At 41.1% G+C, this 22,857-nt stretch overlaps 1 protein-coding gene across 1 annotated transcript; it reads right to left on the bottom strand.

The window, feature by feature from the left end:
- Positions 1–221: 221 nt before the first annotated feature.
- LOC143808704 (cytochrome P450 2K4-like) lies at positions 222–18,140 on the bottom strand. Its single transcript, XM_077291634.1, has 10 exons — positions 18,106–18,140; positions 16,433–16,620; positions 13,012–13,171; positions 10,844–10,993; positions 10,530–10,690; positions 10,131–10,307; positions 9,116–9,257; positions 8,158–8,342; positions 6,524–6,665; positions 222–3,783 (listed from the first exon to the last, which is right to left on the bottom strand). Exons 2-10 carry the CDS (start codon positions 16,604–16,606, stop codon positions 3,605–3,607), a joined length of 1,470 nt encoding a protein of 489 aa, XP_077147749.1. The 5' UTR covers positions 16,607–16,620; positions 18,106–18,140; the 3' UTR covers positions 222–3,604.
- Between the last annotated feature and the right edge of the window lie 4,717 nt (positions 18,141–22,857).

The raw sequence follows: 22,857 nt of genomic DNA, 5'->3' as shown, positions 1-22,857 counted from the left end.
GGGTTTATTTTAATTCCGATATTTTGGTCCCATTGACTTGCATTGGTATCGGGTATCGGTATCGGCGAGATCCAATATTTTTTGAATATCGGCTGATCCAATCCGATACCGATACTTTCCGATATCAGAAGGTATCGCTCATCATGACTCATGATTTTTTTTATCCTTAAAGGAAAAAAAAAATCACACAGGTGACAGACTGACAAAACAAGAGGTGGGATTTTCATTTTTATTTATTACAGATGAATAATAAGCCCATAATAGTAAAAGTAAAGTAATTGTTACCCAATGAACAACTTCCTTAATTATCATAAAAATATATATAGATGGCAGTATAGGAAAACATAACATGTACAAAAACATGCCCATCATCTCTATAAACTAGTTACAGGGAGCTGAGGTAGGAATATCACATGAATTCCTGGTATTTATGGAGGGCTCAATAGCTTCAATGCAACCTCCACCTATTGCCCTTACTGTGGACAAGAAAGCTCAGGCCTTCCACATTCTCAATTATATTATATTAATTTACAAGAAATATTAACATAAGTGTATATTGTTATCATTAATACATTGGAACATTTACCATATAACATTTTCTTTCCAAACGTTTCTGAGATCTGTCTTGTAATTCATCTAGAGGTCTTCACTTTCCTTTATGATTTGGACTAGAATTGAGCAAGTGAATCAGTTCTAAAATATTAATTAGCTCTTCTAAATTTCCTTCAAAATTAGGATTGTGAATGATCCAAATTTTAGAGATTCAATTCATGAGAATCATGCAATTCTGAGGTCAAGGAAGGAGAAAAAATAGATTAAGCTCCACTTTCCTGAGCCATTCTACTCTTACTTGTCCCATCACCACAGTAGCAAGTCAAAGACCAGGTATGAGGCTGTGGTGGCAGAATAGATAAGGAAGGCCCCAAAATAAGTGAGTATAAAAATTAAATATTTTATAACCCTGTCCCATCAGATTCAATATGCATCTAATTTTCTGAGAAAATTACTGTAAATCTGCTAACCTGAGTTGAGCAAATCTACCAGAATTTAATTTGTTGAGATTCCGTCAACTTTAATTTTGACATTTATGAGTATAGTTTAGGTTTGATTTTATTTTAGGGAATGGCCCTTGTTAATTAAGTCCATTAATGGATGGCAATGAGAAGTTCATTCACTGCCATTATTTTCATTTTTTTTTTGCCCCTAAAACAAAAATGTTGAAATAAAATCATCAAAATGAAGGCATTATAATATGTTTGGCACCATAGTACCAGCACATTCTTTTCGTTCATCAGGTTCACTTTTGAAAAAATGGTCGCAAATGGGCTCCATCACCCATACTTTCATATGGATCAGGTAAATTTTTAGAAATAGGTGGGCATTCAAACATTTTGAAATCCAATACTTTCTAGGTATGAAACCAAACAAGCTGCATAAGACTTGTAGTAAATCAAAGTATGTCCTCCATACATACTGTAAGAATAAAATCGGGCTTCTGTGCAGTAACAAAAATGGTGGCCAACTAGTAGACCTGGATTTACCTATAGAATGAGAACCAGTAGATCTTTGCCTTGGAATGCTTTTCTGATAGCTTTAATTAATTTAAAGTAGAAGAGCCATGTATTGGAAATGTCATGATTCATTAGATCTGTGTCCAGTCCTATGGAAAAAATGTTCCTTTGGGAATTATATGAGGACTCACTGAATGTGCTATTAGCAGATCTCATAATTCATTATGGCTCATGTAGACCAGTAAAGAGTAGGCCAGACAGAGGGTGCCATCACCCCAGGCCCCGCACTCACAGGGGCCCACCCAGAGCTACAGCTACTCTAAACTGTGTTGGCGCACTGATACAGTTAAACTTTTCTGCAGAGTAGGAAGACACAATTTCCCTGCACTCCTGCCCAGTCTCCACTATCTGTAGGCCACAGGTCAATTTAAGCCTGCAGTCTACAGAAAAGCAGGAAGATGCACGAATGAGGCAGGAGTGGGATGATGATAATGGGACTCTGCATGCCCTGACGCAATTACATCACCTCGTTCCTCTGCCCAAACCTTCCCCTGTCTGCCAGTGGACTTCTCAATATCCATGATTAGGTGAGTATAAGATATTTTTATTTTATTTTAATAATGCTTGTTTGGAGACTACTGGGGGCCATGCATATAGTGTGGGATGGCTACTGGAATATTAAGGGCCATGATTACAGTGTGGGGGAAACTGGGGGCTATGCATACAATTTGAGAGGGTTACAGTGGGTCCATGCATACAATGTGGGGGGACTGGGGGCCATGAATACAATATGGGGGTCTACTGGGGCCCAGCAAACAATGTCGGGGGCTACTTGAGGTCATGCATACAGTGTGGGGGGAGTACTGAGTGGCCATGCATGCAATGTAGGTGGACTAGTGTGGAGTCTTGCATACAATGTGGGGGCCCACTGGAGACAATGTATACAGTGTGGAGGGACTACAATGGGCCATGCATACAGTGTGGGTGGCTACTGGGGGACATATATACATTGTTGGGGACTACTAGAATATTTGGGGCCTTGCATACAGTGTGGGGGGCTACTAGAGGTCATCCATACAGTGTGGGGGGACAAATTGAATACTGATTGCAAAGCATACAGTGTGGGGGGCTACTGTTGTCCAAACACAGTGTTGAGTGACTACTCGGAGCCATCTTACAGTGTGGGGATCATAATACATTGTGGGAGGGCTACTTAGGGTCATCATACAGTAAGGGGGCCTTTTGGGGGCTGTTGTACAGTGTGGGGTGCTACTTGATGCTGTCATATGGAGGCTACTGTGGGGCCCATGATGCTATGTACAGGGAGCTGTGGACCCATCATGCTGTTTATATGGGAGCTGTGGGGGACATCATGCTGTGTAGAGAGGAAATATATGTGTGGGAACTTGGAACATTATTAAATGTTAAGTGCTGGATATGTGAGAAGTCAAAGGTGTCTTACTGTAATCTCTGTAGCCACGTCCTGGCTGGAAAAGTTGTCCTCTTGGTCTGGGCCAGATGGAAAAGATGGGAAAAGTGAATAACTCCATCAGAAAGAATGTCAGCTATAAGGCACCATCTATAACTGTGCTGTGGTCTCCTACATGTTCTGAAACACTGGACTCTATCACTATATGTCATCAATGATGACTCATCATATGTCAGTAATATCAATCTTTGTATAGAGATTTTCAGTAACAGCATATTTATCTGCTCAGGTTCCCATATACTTATGATTAGGGTGTGCTACCGCAATTACCTGGTTAGGGGCCCACCCATTTGTTTCTTCCTCCTGAGCTGAGCCCCCAGCTACGCCTCCGAGCATTGAATAAACATTATGGACATTCGAGAAGTAGACACGAGTATGGAGAAAGTGCAAAACAGAAATGTGGCTTCATCATAATTATGGGAGAAAGGGACATGCAAAAAGATCAAACAAAACAGCAGCCTCCTCTGTCTATCACATCCATGATAGTGATATCCGGGTAGATTTCAAAATTTAGATCCCAAACTGAACTTGTTGAAACAGTTACAATAATTTTTTTCCTATGACATGACATATTCTTCACATTAGGACTGAAGGTGATCATAGTCTATCTGCGAGATACAGCACAGATTTCATGAGATTGGGGGGCATTTGTTGACCCCATGGCAGGAGTTAGGTCCAGATTAGCTCCAGGTGGTGGTTGGAATGTGAAATTTTGCAACAGTGATGTAAAGAAGAGAAATATCTCCATTTTAGCCAAGGTCTCCCCAGCACAACTTCTTTTTCCTAGAAAGGGAAACAAATACATAAATATATGAATTAATTCAGACGTAAATCATCTTTTTTTTGTCAGTTACACTGAAGATGATTTAATTGGATTTACCATGGAATCTAAGTGGTGAGATGGCAGGAAGGTGCTCTGACTTTCAATACATTTACTCCATTGAATGACACCTATTGCAAACTTATGTACATACCAACATTTCGTTCATCAAGGTTTACCCCCTTTCTGTATACGTATTTATTGATTTTGCTCCATACAAGCTGGCACTTTCCGTTATCTCTTCACGACTTTGCAATTTTCCATAAATTCTTTTTTGCTTTCTCCTCCCCTTCTTCCAAAAGCCTTAATTTTTTTTTCATCCACATAGCCATATAAGGGCTTGCTTTTTGCAGGATGAGTTGTACTTTTGAATGACATTATTCATTTTATCATGTGATGCACTGGAAAGTGGGAAACAAATTCCAAGTGCGTTGAATTTGCAAAAAACCTGGAACGCACCATCAGTGAGCGGTGGTTACCTCTATGACGTCACCGCTCGTCACTGAAGCTGCGTTCGGAGAACCTTATTGTGTTCTGGTGTTCAGCCTGGGCGATTGCATCATGGCACCGTTCAGATTGTAAACCAGTTATTGCAGAGATGGATTAAGGCATGGGACAGTATTGCTAATCATCACTTTGGACAGGAGAGGAATATAGGGTACAAGGGCTTGGGGTAAGGTATCTTCTATTTTTGATAACTAGGGCATGCAAACCCACAACCTGCGCTAAAAATAAAAAAAATGGCTTAGGACCACTCTATTCTTGATAACCAAGATAAAGCTGACAGGTGAGGGTTGCAGCCCGCATCTGTTAGTTTTGCATGCTCTGCCTATCAAAAATAGAAGACTCACCACATCATTTTTATTTTTTTTTTATTTTTAGCACAGGTGCTGCCTGATGACTACTCCCATCAGCGGCCCCTGTTCTCCCTGTTATCTGAGAGAGCAGGCTTAGGCTAATGGGAGTAGAACTCTCTCATCAGTCAACGGGTGTGACTGAAGGCAACCTTTTTACGACCGGTCATAGCTGTTGGCTCACGCTGTCAGCGGGGAAACCGCAGCTTTCTGACCAGTGATAATGATCTTACCGTCGATCAGAGCCACCTGTGTTTCTCCTGCTTTCATGCTGATGACAGCATGGGAAACACCTGATGTTCGGGGTGCCGAAACTGAAAAGTAACACGGACTTCCAGGAAAAGTCAAAGTTCAGGGTCCATGCCTGAATGCTAGGTGTTTGGTACCAACCCCGTACTTTACTGTTTGGGTTCATCCATCTCTACTTAAGTGATGTCATCCAGGAGTTGGAGGGAGGTTGCTTCCATTTTCAGACGCTAATAAAGTTAAGCAGCAAAACATTATAAATGCCATTTTCTATGACCCTATCCCCCAAAAAACATCAAAACATTGCATGTAGTCCAACAATTAAAACTACAGCTCACCACACACACAAAAAACAAATCTTCACATAGCTTGATCAATAGAAGAATGAAAAGGTTACAGATCTTAGAAAATGGCAACAGAAACCAAATTTTTTTTTTTTTTACAAATTCCTGACTATTTTTACATCACTAAACTATTGAAAGAAAAATACAAGTTTGATATCTTGTCATGTTGTAAGGGGTGTGCCGGAGGCTAGTTTGTGCTCTGCATTCCTCTGTGTACCTGCTTTATGAAACTGGGCACATTGTACTTGTGAAGTGTATCTGTTTTACTGTACAAGAATGTGTTAAACAATGTACTGATGTTCATGCATTGTGTATGTTTTATGATTAGGGATAGAGATAGGGAAATTTAGTATATGGGTAAGGTTTAGTGTTAGAAGAGGTAAAATAGGACTTATAACAGGGGGGACTACAGAGTAGGAGATTATAGTGAGTTCAGATAAGCCAATAGGATGCTAGTTAGCGGGAGGAGCTAGAGCAGTGTGATGAGAATTGTGCTAGAAGGCTTTTAGTTGAGGTATAGGGAGGAGAACGGTAAGGTTGTAGACAGGAGCTGTGTCAGTACTGAGGCACGTCAATCCAGGGGTGGACAGACATTGGAGCATGAGCAGATCTCTGCAGCATGAGAGAAATAGCGGCTAGGCTTATGGGAAAGTTCCGTAACGTCCGAGATCTATGGTCTGACAAGGATTGGAAGCAGCATCGTTTACTTTCGTCCAGGATGGGAAAATGGACGGGGATCACCAGGAACAAGCTAGTCCGGCTACCCAGGAGGCTGCGGTACCAAGTGATACGGTATGGGAACACATGTCATCAGGAAGGAGTAGGGACAGCTCAAGAAAAACAGTGTCTGTAACATGTGAAGATTGCTGTGCGGTGTTTGCATCTAAACTGGATGAGCTAAGTAAAGTTTTGTTGAAAATTAATCTGGACTTTGAGAAACTTTGTGTGTTGCTGAAGAAAGCTGGGACTCTGCAGGCTGAGGAAATCTCTGACCCCCCGGTGGGTGCAATGCACAACACACACACAGCACACCAGACAGATGACAATATGTTATTCCAGCGGGGCGCCGGGGTGTGCCGTAACGTCAGCCTATCGGCAAGACTACCACCCTGACCCCCGTTACAATGTTTTGTTTTTGTCGGCAAAATTGACTGCACATTGTACAGTGCCCACAAATCCTCATATGTGCATTGTTAGTAATGATTATATTATTAATACACTGTCCTGATCCCTAAGAAATAAGTAATTTATTATGTTACCTATGGAGAATGGTATAAAGGCCTCGTTCTTCTTAAAGTTTCCAACGGAGTCAAGAAAATGTTCTGGATAAAATTCTTCTGGTTTTTCAAAATAATCCTTATCTCTGAGAGCTGAATGAATCAGTGTGATTACAGTTGCTCCCTGGAAGAAAAAAAGTTATATAGTATATATAAAGAACTTAGAGCAACCATCAATGTAATTATTATTTAAAAAAATAAGTAACATTATAATATATCAGAATCTACCTCATTGTCCTGTTTGATGCATTTTTCATACTCAATTCATTGGTTAAATCTGTATTTAATGTAGTCAGATTTTCCAATTACTGTATTAGGAGATGGCAGTTGGTGCTTTTAAAATTCTATGAAGAGTGGAGCGGCTAGGGGCCACCACAGACATAGAGCATTATGAGCACCAACTGTCATCTCCTTTCTCAGTGAAGGGAAAATCTCTATGAAAATCTTCACTTAAGACTCATGAATTGAGACTTTTGAAAATTGAAGTTCAGACGAGGAGTAGAAAAAGATATATAAGAAATATATTTTGATCATAATATCAGGGGTAAGGAAAGAGAATTTTCCCTACACAGAAAAATTGCCAATGGCTTCTGTCACATACCCACTTCTCAGCACGCGACTTGGGATTGTGCCTGCAAGGGTTAATCTATCTCCCCTCTCTTAATGCTTGTGTTTGGGCATTTCTCCCTATCGGGGCAGACAGCGCTAGCATGTCCCACTTTGTTGCAGGAGAAGCATCGGCATGCATCACCTAGAGAATGCCTATTCCCCGGAATCTCATAGGAGGTGGGCTTGGACAGCACTGGCGATTGCCCGGCAGAGGGAGAAGGGTCCCCAATTGGCTTACCTCCCTTCCGGTTAGCCACATAGCAGCCCGCAATCTTTGCTGCCTGATCCGCAGTTTGTGGCTCCCGATCACACACAAATTGTCGTACATCCGTGGGGAACATGTGAAGAAATTGATCCTTGATCATAAGATCCGATAAGTCCTCAAAACTGTAAACAGAAAGTCCCCTGATCCATTGGTGGAACGTGGTCCTCAAGGTGCTCACGAAATACGCATAGCTGTCAGTTGATCCACGCTATAGGTTCCCGAACTTTCTCCGATACACTTCTGGGATTACATTGCATTTCCTGATGAGGGCCTCTTTTATGGCATCATAGTTCCCATCTAGCTCTGGTGGGAGGCCAGCAAAAACTTCCAGGGCTCCCCCAATGAATATATTATTTTCCTCTGATTGAAGACAGGAGACTGCTTTCTCAGGATAATATATTGTGACCCCTGTGAGACTTGCAGTCTCAGGACAGATGTTAAATTACTGCTGGTCACACATACCGTATATACTTATACATATTTCACTACAGCTTCAGAAAGGATTCTCTTGGTAGGAATATAGGTTGGACTTAATCCTTTTTTTGCCACATTATCAAATAACAAAGTTGACAAATAAAAGGTTTGGTTTGTCCCATCTATTAAAGAAAAATATCTGATGTACTGTACTACATGTGCCCTTATGATTAGCCCTAATGTTTGGGGTTTAGTCAATGGCAGGTTCTCATGTCACCATTTTATAAAATGGTTCAACAAGAGAAAATAGATGACAGCACTACAGTACCTTTGGAATAAAATATCCTCTGAAGGTGACATCTTGAGAAGTTGAATGTGGAACAGCAGTCGGTGCAATGTCTCCAAACCTCTGGATCTCATGAATGACGGCGTCTGTATACGGCATTTCTTTCCTATGCTCCATTTGAGGTTGGGTGGATCCAATCACTCGCTCAATTTCATTTTGCACTTTCTCTGTCATGATAGAGATTTATATATACCAAAGTTACCGATCTGCACAATAATTATAGACCATTATTGTATTTTTCCAAACATTTCTTACATATATTTTTGTGGTGTATCCCACCTCAGAGTCTCTGTTATCTTTAGTACTGTTTGATAATCGCAAACTAAAAATTAGCAAATCTACTACATAGAATCATTTCTCAGTTTGTAGCATGGAAATCATCATATATACAAACTGTGTGAACATTTATGTTTCTGTGAGATAAACCAAACACCTTCTGAGCAAGAGCATAGCAATCGGGACAGTAGCAACAAGACTCTGGATCCTAGAATGTTCCAAAGACCTCATTACAATAAAAAGACCCTGGGAGTGAAAGTTTATAGATTTTACATTAGGGACCAGGAGATTCACGTTTTGACTCTGCATCAACTTTTTTTTTTCTGGACAACTTAGCCAACATCTTTAAAAGTCAACTTTTATGATGGAAAAATTGGTACTAAGATAAGCTCCTTCGGCTGCAAAAATAATAATAAACCCATAATTTTTTTAATGACATAGGTCAAAGTTCCTCCTTTTTACAAACAACCAGAATTTGCCAACAGCTGCGAAACCGATTGCTACAACAGAGCTCTCTAGCAAAATGTGGGCCTATACGTCCTAGCAAATGTTTTGAAATAAATGGGTTCTATCTTACTCGTGCTTCCTTCGACATATCTTAATGGCATGATAAAAAAAATATGCATAGTAAAAATGTGTACGTGATTGAAATAATAGATCTTACTTTGAATTTCTGGATATTTCATCATGAGCAGAATCCCCCATCTCAATGTGGTTGACGTAGTCTCCATTCCAGCCCCAAACAAATCTGCGACCAGAGAAATCAAATTCTCATTGTTGAAATATTTAATGTCTTCTGCTTTTCCCTGGAAAAAAATGTTTAAATATCAATTTTCTATTCATCTTTTTCTAGAATGTTCATTTGTATAATAGAAATTAATTTGAGAAACTGCCGTCATGTCAGACTAAGAAAAGTAAGTCCTCCCCAACCCTTGTTTTAAACATCTCATTGGATTTGTAAAAGAAATATTGGCGCGCGATGTTTTTGTTTTCATCTTTATATAAAGATAATTGTATATATCCAAGTACACGTGAAATAGTAAAACAATACCCCTTGTCACCTCTGCCAGTTATAGAAGATGCTTTAGGCTGGCAACTAGAGTTAAGCAGATCAATCAGCAGAGCGTTTGGTTTCTGAAATTCATGGTTCCACGGTAATGTGAACACTTTGAAATTCGATTCACAAAAAGCAAAGCTTGGCCACTATTTTGTTAACTATTCAGAACCTGTTAAATTTAAAAAACGAATGCTCACTTGAATGGTCTCCTCTCCGGACGCTCCTTTGCTTAGTGTCTGCCGTTTGGTTCCCTTCTTTCCACCTTAGCACACCATGTGTCTTACCACTTCACTGTAGGCCAGGGACTTACAGTCACAATTAGGCTTTGGGTGGTCTCTGCACTCAGTAAGATTGCGACATTGTGACACCTTGACATCATGAGGTGCACTGTGACTTCACCATACTTAGTGACTTGGCCACAGGTCCTGGTTTATAGTGAAGAGGATGGTGATGAGGAGTGCAATGCCAGAAAGAAGAATATAAGACAGCTGGCAGTGAGCAGTAAGTAGTGGAGAGACAGATATGAATAGATGAGATGAGTATTAGATTCTATTTGCTTTTTATATCTCACATTTATTATGCTCTGGGGTCTGGAAAGATACCTGGTAACACGTTGACATACCTCTTGTTGCTTGGCCAAGAAGGAATCGATGAGGTTCCTCTGGTCATTTACATCCAGTTCTTTCTTATGTTTGGTAAATGTTCTTGTTATAAAGTTATCAAACTCTTTAACATTTTCTAAAATTGTTTTGTGAGCTCCGGGAAGCAATTTTGCAAGAAATGGAAAACTGTTGTACAGCTACAGCATACATGCAATAAAAAAAAGGAAAAAATATATATTTACACGTTGAACTTGAAGAATGATAAAATGTGCTTTAAGTCATTTTTCACATCTTAAAAATATAACTTTGTTCCAATAAAAATGTTCTTTTATTACATAGACAGAGGGTCAAAAAAGACAAACAGACCAGTCGGTTGGTCAATGGAAGTCATGTGAAAGACCAATATATAAATCACTTACGACAACCCAGGGGCTGTTTAGAAGTTTCACATTTTCATTGACTAATCCCATAAGCCTCAGTATGGTCGGATCCTCATAGTCAAATCTTTTACTCAGGAGAATGGACACGATTATATTGGTTACAGCAGCATAAATACTGGTAACATTATCAAAGGGCTTGCCTGAAAAAAGCAAACAGTTATATTTTATATTATTTTAGATTGTATTAATATTTATTTGACAAACTATCGATTTATTCATTACATGATGTTGATGTCCTGAGTGTATTTATCAGGGTGAGGAATTGCCAAGAAAAGGATAAATTCATTTCTCACCTTGGTAGAATCTTAGCTTCTGAATTAAGTATTCCGATTCCTCAGTGATCTTGTCTTCTATGGTTCTTCTCCCCATTCCATAATCTCGTAGGGTTGAGAGTGTAAATCTTCTCATCGCTTTCCAGTTTTCTCCAGTGGCAAGAACGATACCTGAGTGGAATGAATACACAGTATGTGATGGGTGCAATCTATATGTAGGGTTGACCAATGCAAATTTGTGGGTCTCCCAGAAACAACAGAATCCAACTGGATGAACAAATTAAATTATGCCATGAAATTCAAATTGCATCAAATTTATATGATGCAAAATAAAAGTGGATATAGAGGTCTGTTAACAATAAACTCCAGCACCAGAAAAAGAGAAAATTAGCACATAACTTTTAGTGTGAATTTTAAAAACATGATGTAAAGGTACAAAAAAAAAACAACAAAAAAATAATAATCCATAATCTGATGCGTTTCGGGTTAACAACCCTTAATCATAGCTGTCAGTTAAAGAGTACAGCAGTCATTAAAGTTTGTTAACCCGAACCATGAAACTTCATAGATCCTTTTCTTTTTAACTGTACCTTAGCACAATGTTTTTAAAATTAAAGTTTTAATATTCTATTTTTTGATCTGAAAGTCATGCAAACCAAAGATTGTCCTTTCTACGGCTTGTTATGTAGAACTCCTATTGATCTCCTTGATGCCACTGAAACTATCATAGGGTAAGCAGAATACAACACATATTGCAAATTTAAAGTATATTCTCAGACCAAATAAAACATAGGTAAAACAAAATATACCGCATATACTGGTGTATAAGCCGAGTTTTTCAGAGCATTTTTTTGTGCTGAAAATGCCCCTCTCAGTTTATACACGAGTCATTGTCCTAAAAAGATGGCGGAGGAGGGGGAGCAGCTGGTCACAGGCAGGAGCCAGCGGATGCAGCTGTAACTGTGCCCTCTGCGAAAGAGAAATGAATATTCACTGCACTAGCAGTGAGTATTCATTTCTCTTACAGCGCGCACAGTTACAGCCGCAGCCCCCGGCTTCCAGCACACATCCTACTTACCTTCACTGCGCACCCTTGCTGCCTCTCGTTCTGGTGCCAGAATCTCTTCCGGCCAAGCGATCAGGAGTCCCTCGCTCATTAAGGTAATGAATATTCACCCCTTCCATAAGCTTGGAGTGAATATTCATTACTTTGATGAGCGGGGACACGTGATCGCTTGGCTGGAAAAGCTGGTGGTGCCAGAACGAGATGCAGCGGGGGTACTAAGGGAAGGTAAGTAGGATTTGTGCTGGGAACTGGATGCTGCGGCTGTAATAATAATAATCTTTAATTTTATATAGCGGTAACATATTCCGCAGCGCTTCACAGTTTGCACACATTATCATCGCTGTTCCCGATGGGGCTCACAGTCTAAATTCCTTATCAGTATGTCTTTTTGGAGTGTGGGAGGAAACCAGAGTACCCGGAGGAAATCCACACAAACTCCTTGCAGATGTTGTCCTTGGTGGGATTTGAACCCAGGACCCCAGCGCTGCAAAACTGCAGTGCTAACCACTGAGCTACCGTGCTACCTATTTTCAATGACAATAAGAGTCAACATTCATCCTCACTTGATCTCCAGCTCTTGTCTCTGGGCCTACTGAAATAATATACCTGGATAATTCTGATTAAATGCTGTGTTGCCTCACCCCACATTAGTGCATTAGTGTATTCTGGAAAAAAAGCTTCAGTTTCCTATTGACTTCCATTATATTCTTTACTCAAGTAGTCTAGCCAGTCCTAGTGTCTGACCTGCTCAATTTGAGTAACGAGCACTCAAACATTTCAGTGCTTGATCATGACTGTTTAAAACTTGGTGCCTCATGGGACCCAGAGATCTCTTTACCACATAAGAAATTACACATATTAAGTAGAAGGCCATGTTGTAAATTTTGCCTTGACACTGAGAAATTGCATGATACGTTTCTCGTAAAGTCAAAGATCACTTATTCTTAATATCCAGTTTCGAATACCCTCTAGATGTTATGCAAAGTACTCCATAGCCAGAGACATTCTTTATTATAGCACTTCTCTTGTGCTGCTTGATCACAGCCCTAGGCCGGAGACTTGACCTACAGTGGTTCCCCTTTAAAAAAAAAAGAAAAATGTTACAACCAATACAAAGACTCACCATGTCCTTTAACCGCTGAAAACAACGGTATATTTGGTCTTTCTGAAAATAATTCCGCGTGGTTAATTAAAGCATCTTTAATGGTCTCATAGCCACACAGGATAATGGATTTTGACATTCCTATCCGAAAACTGAAAACTGTGCCGTACTTCTTGGCCAACTGTAAATATAAAAAGGATCATAAAAGTCACAAAATGTCCTAAAATTTCCTTAACACCATCTCCATAAACATCTATAATTAGTGGCCAGTTAAGACTACAACATTTAAATAATTCTTCAATTTCAATAAAGATCAACCAACAATATTCATACAACGGTAACTATAAAGCCGAACTTTTCCCAAACCAAACACTCTATTAGCTAATGTTGACTTCTACATTGTGATTTCCATTTATTATAGAAAAACTTCAATATATTACCAAATCCATCATAAGATTGATACCACTTGGATCCAAAATATAAGGAGGTCTGTCAAAGGTTATGCAGAAAATATAGGGCAATGCCAAGCATAAATGCACAAAATATTATTCAACAGCACTCAATAATTCAAGAGAACCTTTCACTCAATTCATGCTGACCAAACAGCAGTAATTATTATAGTTAGAAGACTTGGCCTGGGACCATAATCAGAGATGAGACTAGTCCATTGCTGCTTCAGATAGTGAATGATCAGTCAATCAATACTAGCAGCGCTGTAAAGAGCCGGTGTCATGGAGATACGGCGACAGAAACAGGCTATCGGATCGAGGGGTCTGGTTACATGAACTCCTGCTTCACCATCCTATTAAACAGTGCAGGTTTCCCTTGCTCTGTCATGACAAGGGTTAATCAGTTCAGCTGATCTCCTGGATCTCTCCATCCTGAAATGTCTCAGCTTTTCTGTGGTGGCCACTCCCCTCTGGTATATATGCTCATCACTGGCACATGGGACTTGCCAGTGATAGTTCTATTTTCTGGTTTGGTGATGAAAGAGAGAGTTCAGTGAGTTAGATGTCGAGTTCCCACCGCTGCACAGGGGGAATCTTGCACTGTGTCCTCTGTGGTCTCCCATTCTTCCCCAGCCGCAGTGGAGCCTGCTCAGTGGAAACGTCGGTCCCAGCGTCTGGCTCAAGCTGATACTGTGAGTCTGGTTACAGCTGCTGTCCCAGGTTCAGCCTTTGTAACCAGCATTGATCAGCAGCGAGCAGACTTTCCAGGGACTAATTCCTGCTTTTCATCTACTGAGCATGCCTGTGGGAGGAGGTCACATGCCGAGGTCCTGTAGCGGCTCTGTTTGGACCACGAGGAAGGTCCCGGAAGGCTGCAACTATAAAAGGTTTGCATGGCCGCTCGGCCATTCGCTAGTATAGACCTGACTATGTGTATGTGTGTGCTGAGAGATTGATACTGGTGAATGCTCCTAAATTATCCCTATCCCTTTGGTTGTTGTCTGGGTATTAGGGTGAGTGGAGCAAGCAGTTAGAACCTAATAGTGGCTTCTCAACTACATTCACACTACTGGTCAGTGTAGGGTGGGAATTCCCACTTGACCTCAGCATCTGACTCAAGAAGTCCTCAGGTGTGGGCTCAAAAGCCACCGAGGGTCAGAGGGAGATCAATCACAAGCATAGTGGGGGTGAATTTCAGGAATCCCATTAGCGTCCATGTGCTGCACCCTGTGACTGGTAACAGGACACGGCGTTTCCTCTGTTTGTCTGTGACTCTGTGAAGCAATAAAGTTCGCATCAGTTCATACCGGGTGATGGAACCCGAGTTTATTCAGACGTAGTACCGCCATATAGTGCCGCCATTACCTAGCAGCAGGTTCCATCTCTGCACAGTGGATCCAGTGCTGCTAATGCACCTTATTACTATCTTTATATTTATTCAGTGCGTTCCGCCAGCTCTAACACAGTGTTTGGAGCTGGCGGTTGGAGAATTTTTCTGGATATTGCTGTGTTGAGTTGGCTTGTGTATTTATTCTTACATTTGGTTTCCCCTTCTTGTGCCTCTCCTTTTTCACACTCAAACAATATATTGCCTCCTCTGAACCATTTCTACCACCACCTGCCCGAGTCGTTGTTGAGGGGATTCTCTTCAATATTTGGTTAATTGAAAGGATTACATTCTTGAAGAGAAAATGTGAGTACTAGCATCTGATTCTCATGCAGTCTGGTTGGTCGAGTCTTTTCATGCTTCACAACCAGAAAAACCTAGTTCTGAGGTTTGGGAAGTCACTCTTAGGAGCAACAGAGAGTGGACAGAAGATTGTGATGTCTGGTTACATGAACTCCTGCACTTATTAGAAATGCTTCACCATCCTATGTGCAGATTTTTCTTGCTTTTCATGACAAGAGTTAATCAATTCAGCTGATCTCCTGGAGCTCCCCATCCTGAACTGTCTCAGCTGTTCTGTGTTAGTCACTCCACCCTGATAGTTATGCTCTTTACTGGCACTTGGAAGTTACCAGTGATCGTTCTACTTTCTGGTTTGGTGGAGAAGGAGAAAGTTCAGCATTTTAAGTTGGTGGTTGAGGAGTTTCTCTGGAGAATGCTGAGTGGAGTTGGTTTGCATATTTATCCTTATCCTCTCACATTTTGTTTCCCCTTCCTATACCTCCACTGTTTCCCACTCTGTTCTTTTTTGAGTGTATTGGTAAGGTTACAGTTTTCTTTTATCCCTTTCTGTTTACCCCTGGCTGTCTGGTTAGTGTTTTCCTATACCCTTTGGCTCCTCACCTCCCTGGGCGAGGGAAGGATCAGATAATGGTTTAGTTATGAGCAAAGTTAGGTACAAGATCCCGGTGTCTCCACTATCCTGGGCAATCTGGGGGACAGGGATAGACTAGGGCACTTCTAGTTTGAGAGTTTGAGTAGGTGTGCAGTCACTTGTCACCATGTGACAGCTGACCTGAAGTGGTGTCGGACTAGTCTCATCTCCTTCTATAGTCTTAGGCCAGATGGTCGACATAAATTTTCTCTGAAACAATAGAGTATTTTAGAGAAAAATATAGCTGGCTGCAATCGTGATCAGATAGCGGCCAGGCTCTGATAAAGGCTGCTCTTGGTATGGGCAGCTTGAATTAGATGACAGGTTACCATTAATGAATGCATTAATTCTACTATTAGTACACATAAAAATGTTAGAGTTTTGATCCAAATTGCGTAAGTCATCTACTAGCGACAAGGAGGCCTTATTGGATGGAACCCAACTCTACTGAGCCATCTCTTTATGTGCCTAGTGCCTATTCACACTGAACTAACAAAATGAATTCATTATGATACTACAATATTTATAGAACCCCTGGTATTGACTTTGCCATTGATTATAAATCATCTACTGCCTGTATTCACAATGGAAATAGCCCTCTCTTCAGGATATTAGTTCCTTCATTATCCTTATACATAACACCCTAAAAACAAAGTGGTTAATCAGTATTACCTGCATAAATGTTTTATGGGGTTTTTCTATGTCCATTATGTGGATGTTTCCAATGATCGGTAAAGGTTTTGGTCCAGGTGGGACATTTTTGTCATTTCCTCGTATTTGTTTCCTGAATGTGTTCACCAAAAATAAGATGACAATGAAGGAGAGGAGAACAGTGACCAGGTCCATGGTGAAAGGGAGTTCTGTAAAATTTAGAAGTGATACAGAAAGATAAGAGATTGCTTGAAAATAATATGTAATAATACTCCAATCTAGCATGACAGGAAAAAATGTCCGTTTCATTTTTTCCTGTCATGCTAGATTGGAGTATAATTGTATCACACTATCTATAGGTGTGAGACAGGAGTAAGAGGGACAGCCGCCGTCGAGCGGGAGCGCCTATCTCGCATCAATTGTAGGGTGCCAACCTCCGTTGCATAGGCAGGGAACATTTAGAATATCAACAGTGTGAGGGATAGTTTTAGTCAAGCATGATTGTCTGTATGGTGATTGTGTGTTTAATGTTTTAAAATGAACAATAAATAGATTACGGTGTAGGACAGTTTGGATTATATTCACGTTGGACAGGTGAGGGATATGCTTGTTTATTATTTTTGTTTTTTTTACAAGGGACATGGGCTTCAATGGATTATGTGTAAAGGTGAATATAGATGTGGTTTTTATGTTTTTTTTTATAAATATATAAAACAGGGTGTTAAGTTTTAATTCAAAGACAGAATTTTATTCTTGCTGTGTGTGTATTTCAAAACGTACCATCTGGTTAGTAATGGGGATGTAATAGCCTGGGAACCTTTTGCGATATTGTCTTCAACAGCCGGTGCCTGGGATCAGTGCAAACTGTTCCGCTTTTTCCCAGGCACTCATACGTATCATGCTGATGATATAGTGATGTCATCCGTATGTCATTAGCGTGGACGTGTGTGGCAATCATTTTATTGTTCGAGGGGCGCAAAAAAGTGACATGTCTGCGTATGGTTCACACAGTCCATGTGAAAAACCTGGGGTGTGCGCACCACCAAATAATACAATGGTTGTCCGTATGTCCGTATTGTCTGTCCTTAAAAAATGGACTGCATACAAACATAAAAAAACGGACAGATGAGGGGGCCCATGCAAGAAGGCTGGAGTTAAGAGAGATGTCTCCTGCAATTAGAAGAAGGAGAATTGAGAGAGTGAGCAGATGGTTAAATATTTTGTGAGATCATCTCTTGTGTTGTATGGTGAGAGTGAATGGATCTGTGCAATTTCAGATTGTGAAAAGAGCATGAGAGCTTTACATCAGAGAGGAGAGATGGGCTGATATGGATGGAGCGCAGAGTGTGTGTGAAGGGGCCGTAGATGTGAGTAATTGGAGCAACTGGAACATAAATGATACAAATACACACGGTGAGTACAGTTTGCAATGTATATGACCTGGAATTACGTTTCTTTGAATATCTTGTATATCTTACCTATCTCCTGCCATGTCAAACTGCCATGCTTAACTGCACTGGCACTATGAAAAATATGGTACTTGTCTAAAATCTGCACAAGCGCCCCCAGCACAAGCACCTTCTCTTTGGCTAGTTCTAAATATTTAGGGAAGTTTTTGCTTAGATCTAGACCTAAGTTACCTAGTTTATTAATAAAAAGCAGAATAGAGCATGAAACAATACATTGCAGCTTACCTGGAGTCCTGTGGCGAGGAGCGCACAGTCTTCTCTCTTCTGCCTTCTATGGTCAGAAAATGTATATATCAGTGATGGATATTATACCGTTTGTAGCTCCACCCCGTATAAACCCTTAGGAGGCTGTGAGAAAATGAGTCAGTAGTTTTTATTGACCTATCGACATTTGCAGATATTAAAGGGAACCTGGCAGTGCGTTTTTAGATATTGAAGCATTGATATGGCTAAATATGTGATTGTCCCCTAATAATAATGACACTTTTTGTAGAGCTTTGATGTGCCAGTCAAAGGAAATTTTGTTTGGAAGGCATGTTCTAATTAAGTAGTCAGTTCACGAAAGAATGACACATAATAGCTGTGAGCTATTGGGTAGATTTTGCTGTGACTCAGATGTTGAAAAATTATAATAAGCCCCCTCTCCATGAGTCCCACAGCAGCAGTATATTGTCTGCCTCTATAATATAAGGCCATTGACTGTTTTAGGTATATTGATAGGAAAATAGCACATAGGATAATTTAATATCATATTCTTACTACTGTTCTTAACAGACTCTGCACAAGCTTTGCCTAGAGGGTTCCTTTAAGACTGCAAGTTTTGTGTTTCACGCAGAGAAAAACTCATTTCACCTTTTTTCTGTTTGCATCCTGCTTATCTTCTGTATTACTTGGCGACTCTCCAATTTGGCCCTATCTGCACATACTGTAGTGTCGTAACAGGGTTGTAAACTTACCCAAAGAGGTTGTCCCATGAACAAAGTACATTTTCAGCAATAGGTCTTGGAATAATAATAAATTCCACAATCGGATGTGTTAAATAATAAATGTTCCTGTGCTGAGATAATCGTTTAATTATGACCCTGCTAAGTACTGTGTTATTTTCTGTGTCCTACCATACAGAGCTGCTCCAGTTCATGGATGGGACACAGCACAGATCCCGACCAGGGAAGAAGGAGTTACTTATCATAATTGAGTATACAGACAACAGAAACATAACAGTTGCTCACAGCTGATGTAACATTTTTTCCAGCCTGTTTTATCACAGGAGGATCATTTCTGCCCCATCACTGGTTCTGTTATGTCACCATAAATTAAATCAGCTACAAAGGCGCTGTGGTGGACACTGGCCAAAAGAAACACTAACAACCTTATGCATCACAGCAACACTGCTAGCTGTTGAAGCAAATGTATTACGGTGAATGTACAGCACATGACAAACAGTATAGCATTCTGATTTAGGTTTTTGATCAGAGGGATATTATGGTGTAAAAATAAAAAATGTGAATTTGAAAATATTACACACTACTTTTTGGATGCCTTTTTGACTATTCCAGTTTGGCAACCATACATTCCCTCAAGGTAATATGTGGCAGGATTTGATGGAAAAGTGAAAGAAAGACCATGAGGACGATGATGAGAAGCAGCAGGTGTGGAAGAAGGGGGACATAGAGTTGATACATGTAAGAATCAGGGCTGACAGTTTGCCGATCAGATTGAAAACAATGGTGTCGATGATGCTGGCCATGAGACCACTGCAGCAGATGATGAAAATGAACCAATAAGTCCATGTGTCATGCTGGCTAACATAGCAGGTTGTGTGCTTTTTTGCCCCATTTCTACAATGTCTATAGCCTAAAAAGTTTTGCATTGCAGTATGTTAATAAATAGCCGTTAATTACCAATTTGGAGGAATTGGTTGCTAAAATTACACTCGGTTAGCCCAATCAGCAATAAATGGTGCCTCTGAAGACTGGGGGCCCACTGATCTTCAGTGGGGGCCGGTTTCAACTGCTGCCTTCCTAATATCTTCCCTCACGTAATCGCTCTTCTTCCAAAGACCTCCTTCTCTCCTCCACACTTATTCACTCCTCACCCAATTGCCTTCTTCCGAATATCCCCCATCCTCTGGAATTCTGTGCCCAAACACTTCTGATTATCCATCACATTCGGATCCTTCAGATGGAACCTGAAAACCCATCTCTTCAAAAAAGCCAACAGCCTGCAATGACCACACGCCAACTCAACACCATCGGAGCTACTGCCTCACCAATATCGAAGCTGCTGTAACCTCTGTCTCCTCCCTACTGTCTCCTCCCCCATAATCCTGTAGAATGTAAGCTCGCAAGGGCCGGGTCCTGGTGCTATATAAATAAATAATAATAATAATAAAACTGAATGTGCGTCCTTGGACACAGATTCAGTTGAAATGTATTGCAGTGTACAAAGCCACCAGTTTCATGCACTGCAATGGTTAAAATTGGCATCAGTCTATCAGACGTTGGCAGCTGATGTTGGTGTGACTTTCATGGCAGCCTCAACGACCATGTGGCTTGAGCTTTGACGACCACGTGACATATGGAGCAGCAAGAGACACTGCTCACTGAATGAGCATGGACACGTAAGAATAACCTTTTTTTGAGCAGCAGGATGGGGGACTTAGGGGCCAAGGATGAAGGACATGGAGGCCATTATTAAATAAATTGGATCAAGAACATTATAACAGGAAGGAACCCAGGAGTGGGGACAGTATTAAGTAAAGTGGATAGGATGTGGGACATTGTTATAGGAAAGGGCCAGGTTGGGAGACAATATTACAGAATGGAGGACATTATTACAGGAAGGAACCAGGACAGAGGACATTATTCCAGGAAGTGGCCAGGTTTAGTGAATTAATTACTGCATTGGAAAAGAATGAGGAACATAGATTATTAGTTTATGGCGGCTGGTAGGAGACATAGTTATTGAAGGGGCCAATAAGGGAATATTGGTTACTTTTGAGGTTACTGTTTTCCAAGGGGGAAAAAAGGGGTCCTGTTACTGTGCAGGGAGGTACTATGTGCTCTATAAGCGATCAGCCATAGATCTCTGTTTGCTACTTTCTGTAGAGAGATGAGTCCTGGCAGGAAGAAGTGATAGCAGTCTAGATGAATGGAGAAGAAAAACAAAGATGAAAGACTCAGGAAAAGTCTTGCCGGTAATTGGATGAGTAATGTATTCCGCAGCACTTTACATTTTAGTGGGGACTTGTGCAGACAGAGGAAATTACAGCATAACAATAATCACATAAATCCACAGATACCAAGAGGAGTGAGGGCCCTGCTCGCAAGCTTACAGACTATGAGGAAAAGCGGAGACAAGAGAGGTGGATGGTAACAATTGCTTTCATTGATCAGACCAGCCATAGTGTAAGGCTCGGGTGTTCATATAATGCTACATGAACCAGTTATCAGCCTAAATATGTAACAGTACAGACACAGAGGGCTATTAACTTCATAACGTATGTGAGGACATGATATGAGGAACCAGGTTATGGTAAAAATGTTGAATGGGCCACACAGGGATAGTTAGATTGATTTGTTGAGGCAGTAGGCCAGTATGAAGAAATGCATTTTTAGGGCACGCTTAAAACTGTGGGTATTGGGGATTCATCAAATTATCCTGGGTAGTGCATTCCAAAAAATAGGTGCAAGCACGTGATGTGAGAAGTCTTGGAGACAGGAGTGGGAGGTTCTGATTAATGTAATGAGGACGCTATTAGCAGAGCGGAGGGCACGGGTAGGGTGGTAGACTGAGACGAGGGAGTAGATGTAGGGTGGTGATGAACTGTGGTGTGCTTTATGGGTAATAAGTTTATATTGAATTCTGGAGTGGATGAGTAACTAGTGCAATGACTGGCACAAGGTAGTGGCATCGGTGTAACCGTTGGTGAGGAATATAATCCTGGCTGCAGCATTCAAGACGAATTTGAGAGGAGAGAGTTTGGTAAGAGTGATAACACCGCTGAGTAGAGAGTAGTGATTAGTGAATTTGTTCAGAAAACGATTGCCAAACATAAATTTGACAAGATTATGGCACATTCGGGTTCGTGATCGGAAACCCCAGCAAAATTGTATAAAAATAGGTTACATTCGGTAAAAGTGCGGGAAAATTTTGGTGTTGTCACAAAAATATTTTCAGGGCAGTCAGTATACCAACCACTGAACTGAATGGAGGGAAGATCATTGATATTCACTCTGTTTTACATGCGATTATGACATTGTTGTGCCCAGTGTTAGGGGTCAAGTTCCTGCCTCTGCACAGGGGGAATCTCGGGCCATCTCCGCTGCGGTCTCCCATTCATCTCCTGCCACAGTGGAGCCTGCTCAGCAGAGACATCGGTCCCAGCATCTTGCTCAGTCCCACTCTGTACAAAGAGTTACTGCTGCTTTTCCTGCTTCTGCCATTGAAGTCAGTGCTGGGCAGCGGCGAGCAGACACTTCTGGGACTAAAGGTACCTTCACACTAAACGATATCGCTAGCGATCCGTGACGTTGCAGCATCCTGGCTAGCGATATCGTTGAGTGTGACAGGCAGCAGCGATCAGGATCCTGCTGTGATATCGCTGGTCGTTGATTAAAGTTCAGAACTTTTTTTGGTCGTCAGATCGCCATGTATCGTTGTGTTTGACAGCAAATGCAACGATACCAGCGATGTTTTACAATGGTAACCAGGGTAAACATCGGGTTACTAAGCGCAGGGCCGCGCTTAGTAACCCGATGTTTACCCTGGTTACCAGTGTAAAATGTAAAAAAACAAACAGTACATACTCACCTTCGCGTCCCCTGCCGTCCGCTTCCTGCACTGACTGAGCACCGGCCGTAAAGTGAAAGCACAGCGGTGAAGTCACCGCTCTGCTTTTAGGGCCGGCACTCAGTCAGTGCAGGGAAGCGGACGCCGGGGGACACGAAGGTGAGTATGTAGTGTGTGTTTTTTTAC

The sequence above is a fragment of the Ranitomeya variabilis genome, chromosome 2, assembly GCF_051348905.1.
Source record: "Ranitomeya variabilis isolate aRanVar5 chromosome 2, aRanVar5.hap1, whole genome shotgun sequence".
Classification (NCBI taxonomy): domain Eukaryota; kingdom Metazoa; phylum Chordata; class Amphibia; order Anura; family Dendrobatidae; genus Ranitomeya; species Ranitomeya variabilis.
The sequence above is the reverse complement of the archived record's forward strand: the minus strand, read 5'-3'. Positions and strand labels throughout refer to the sequence as shown.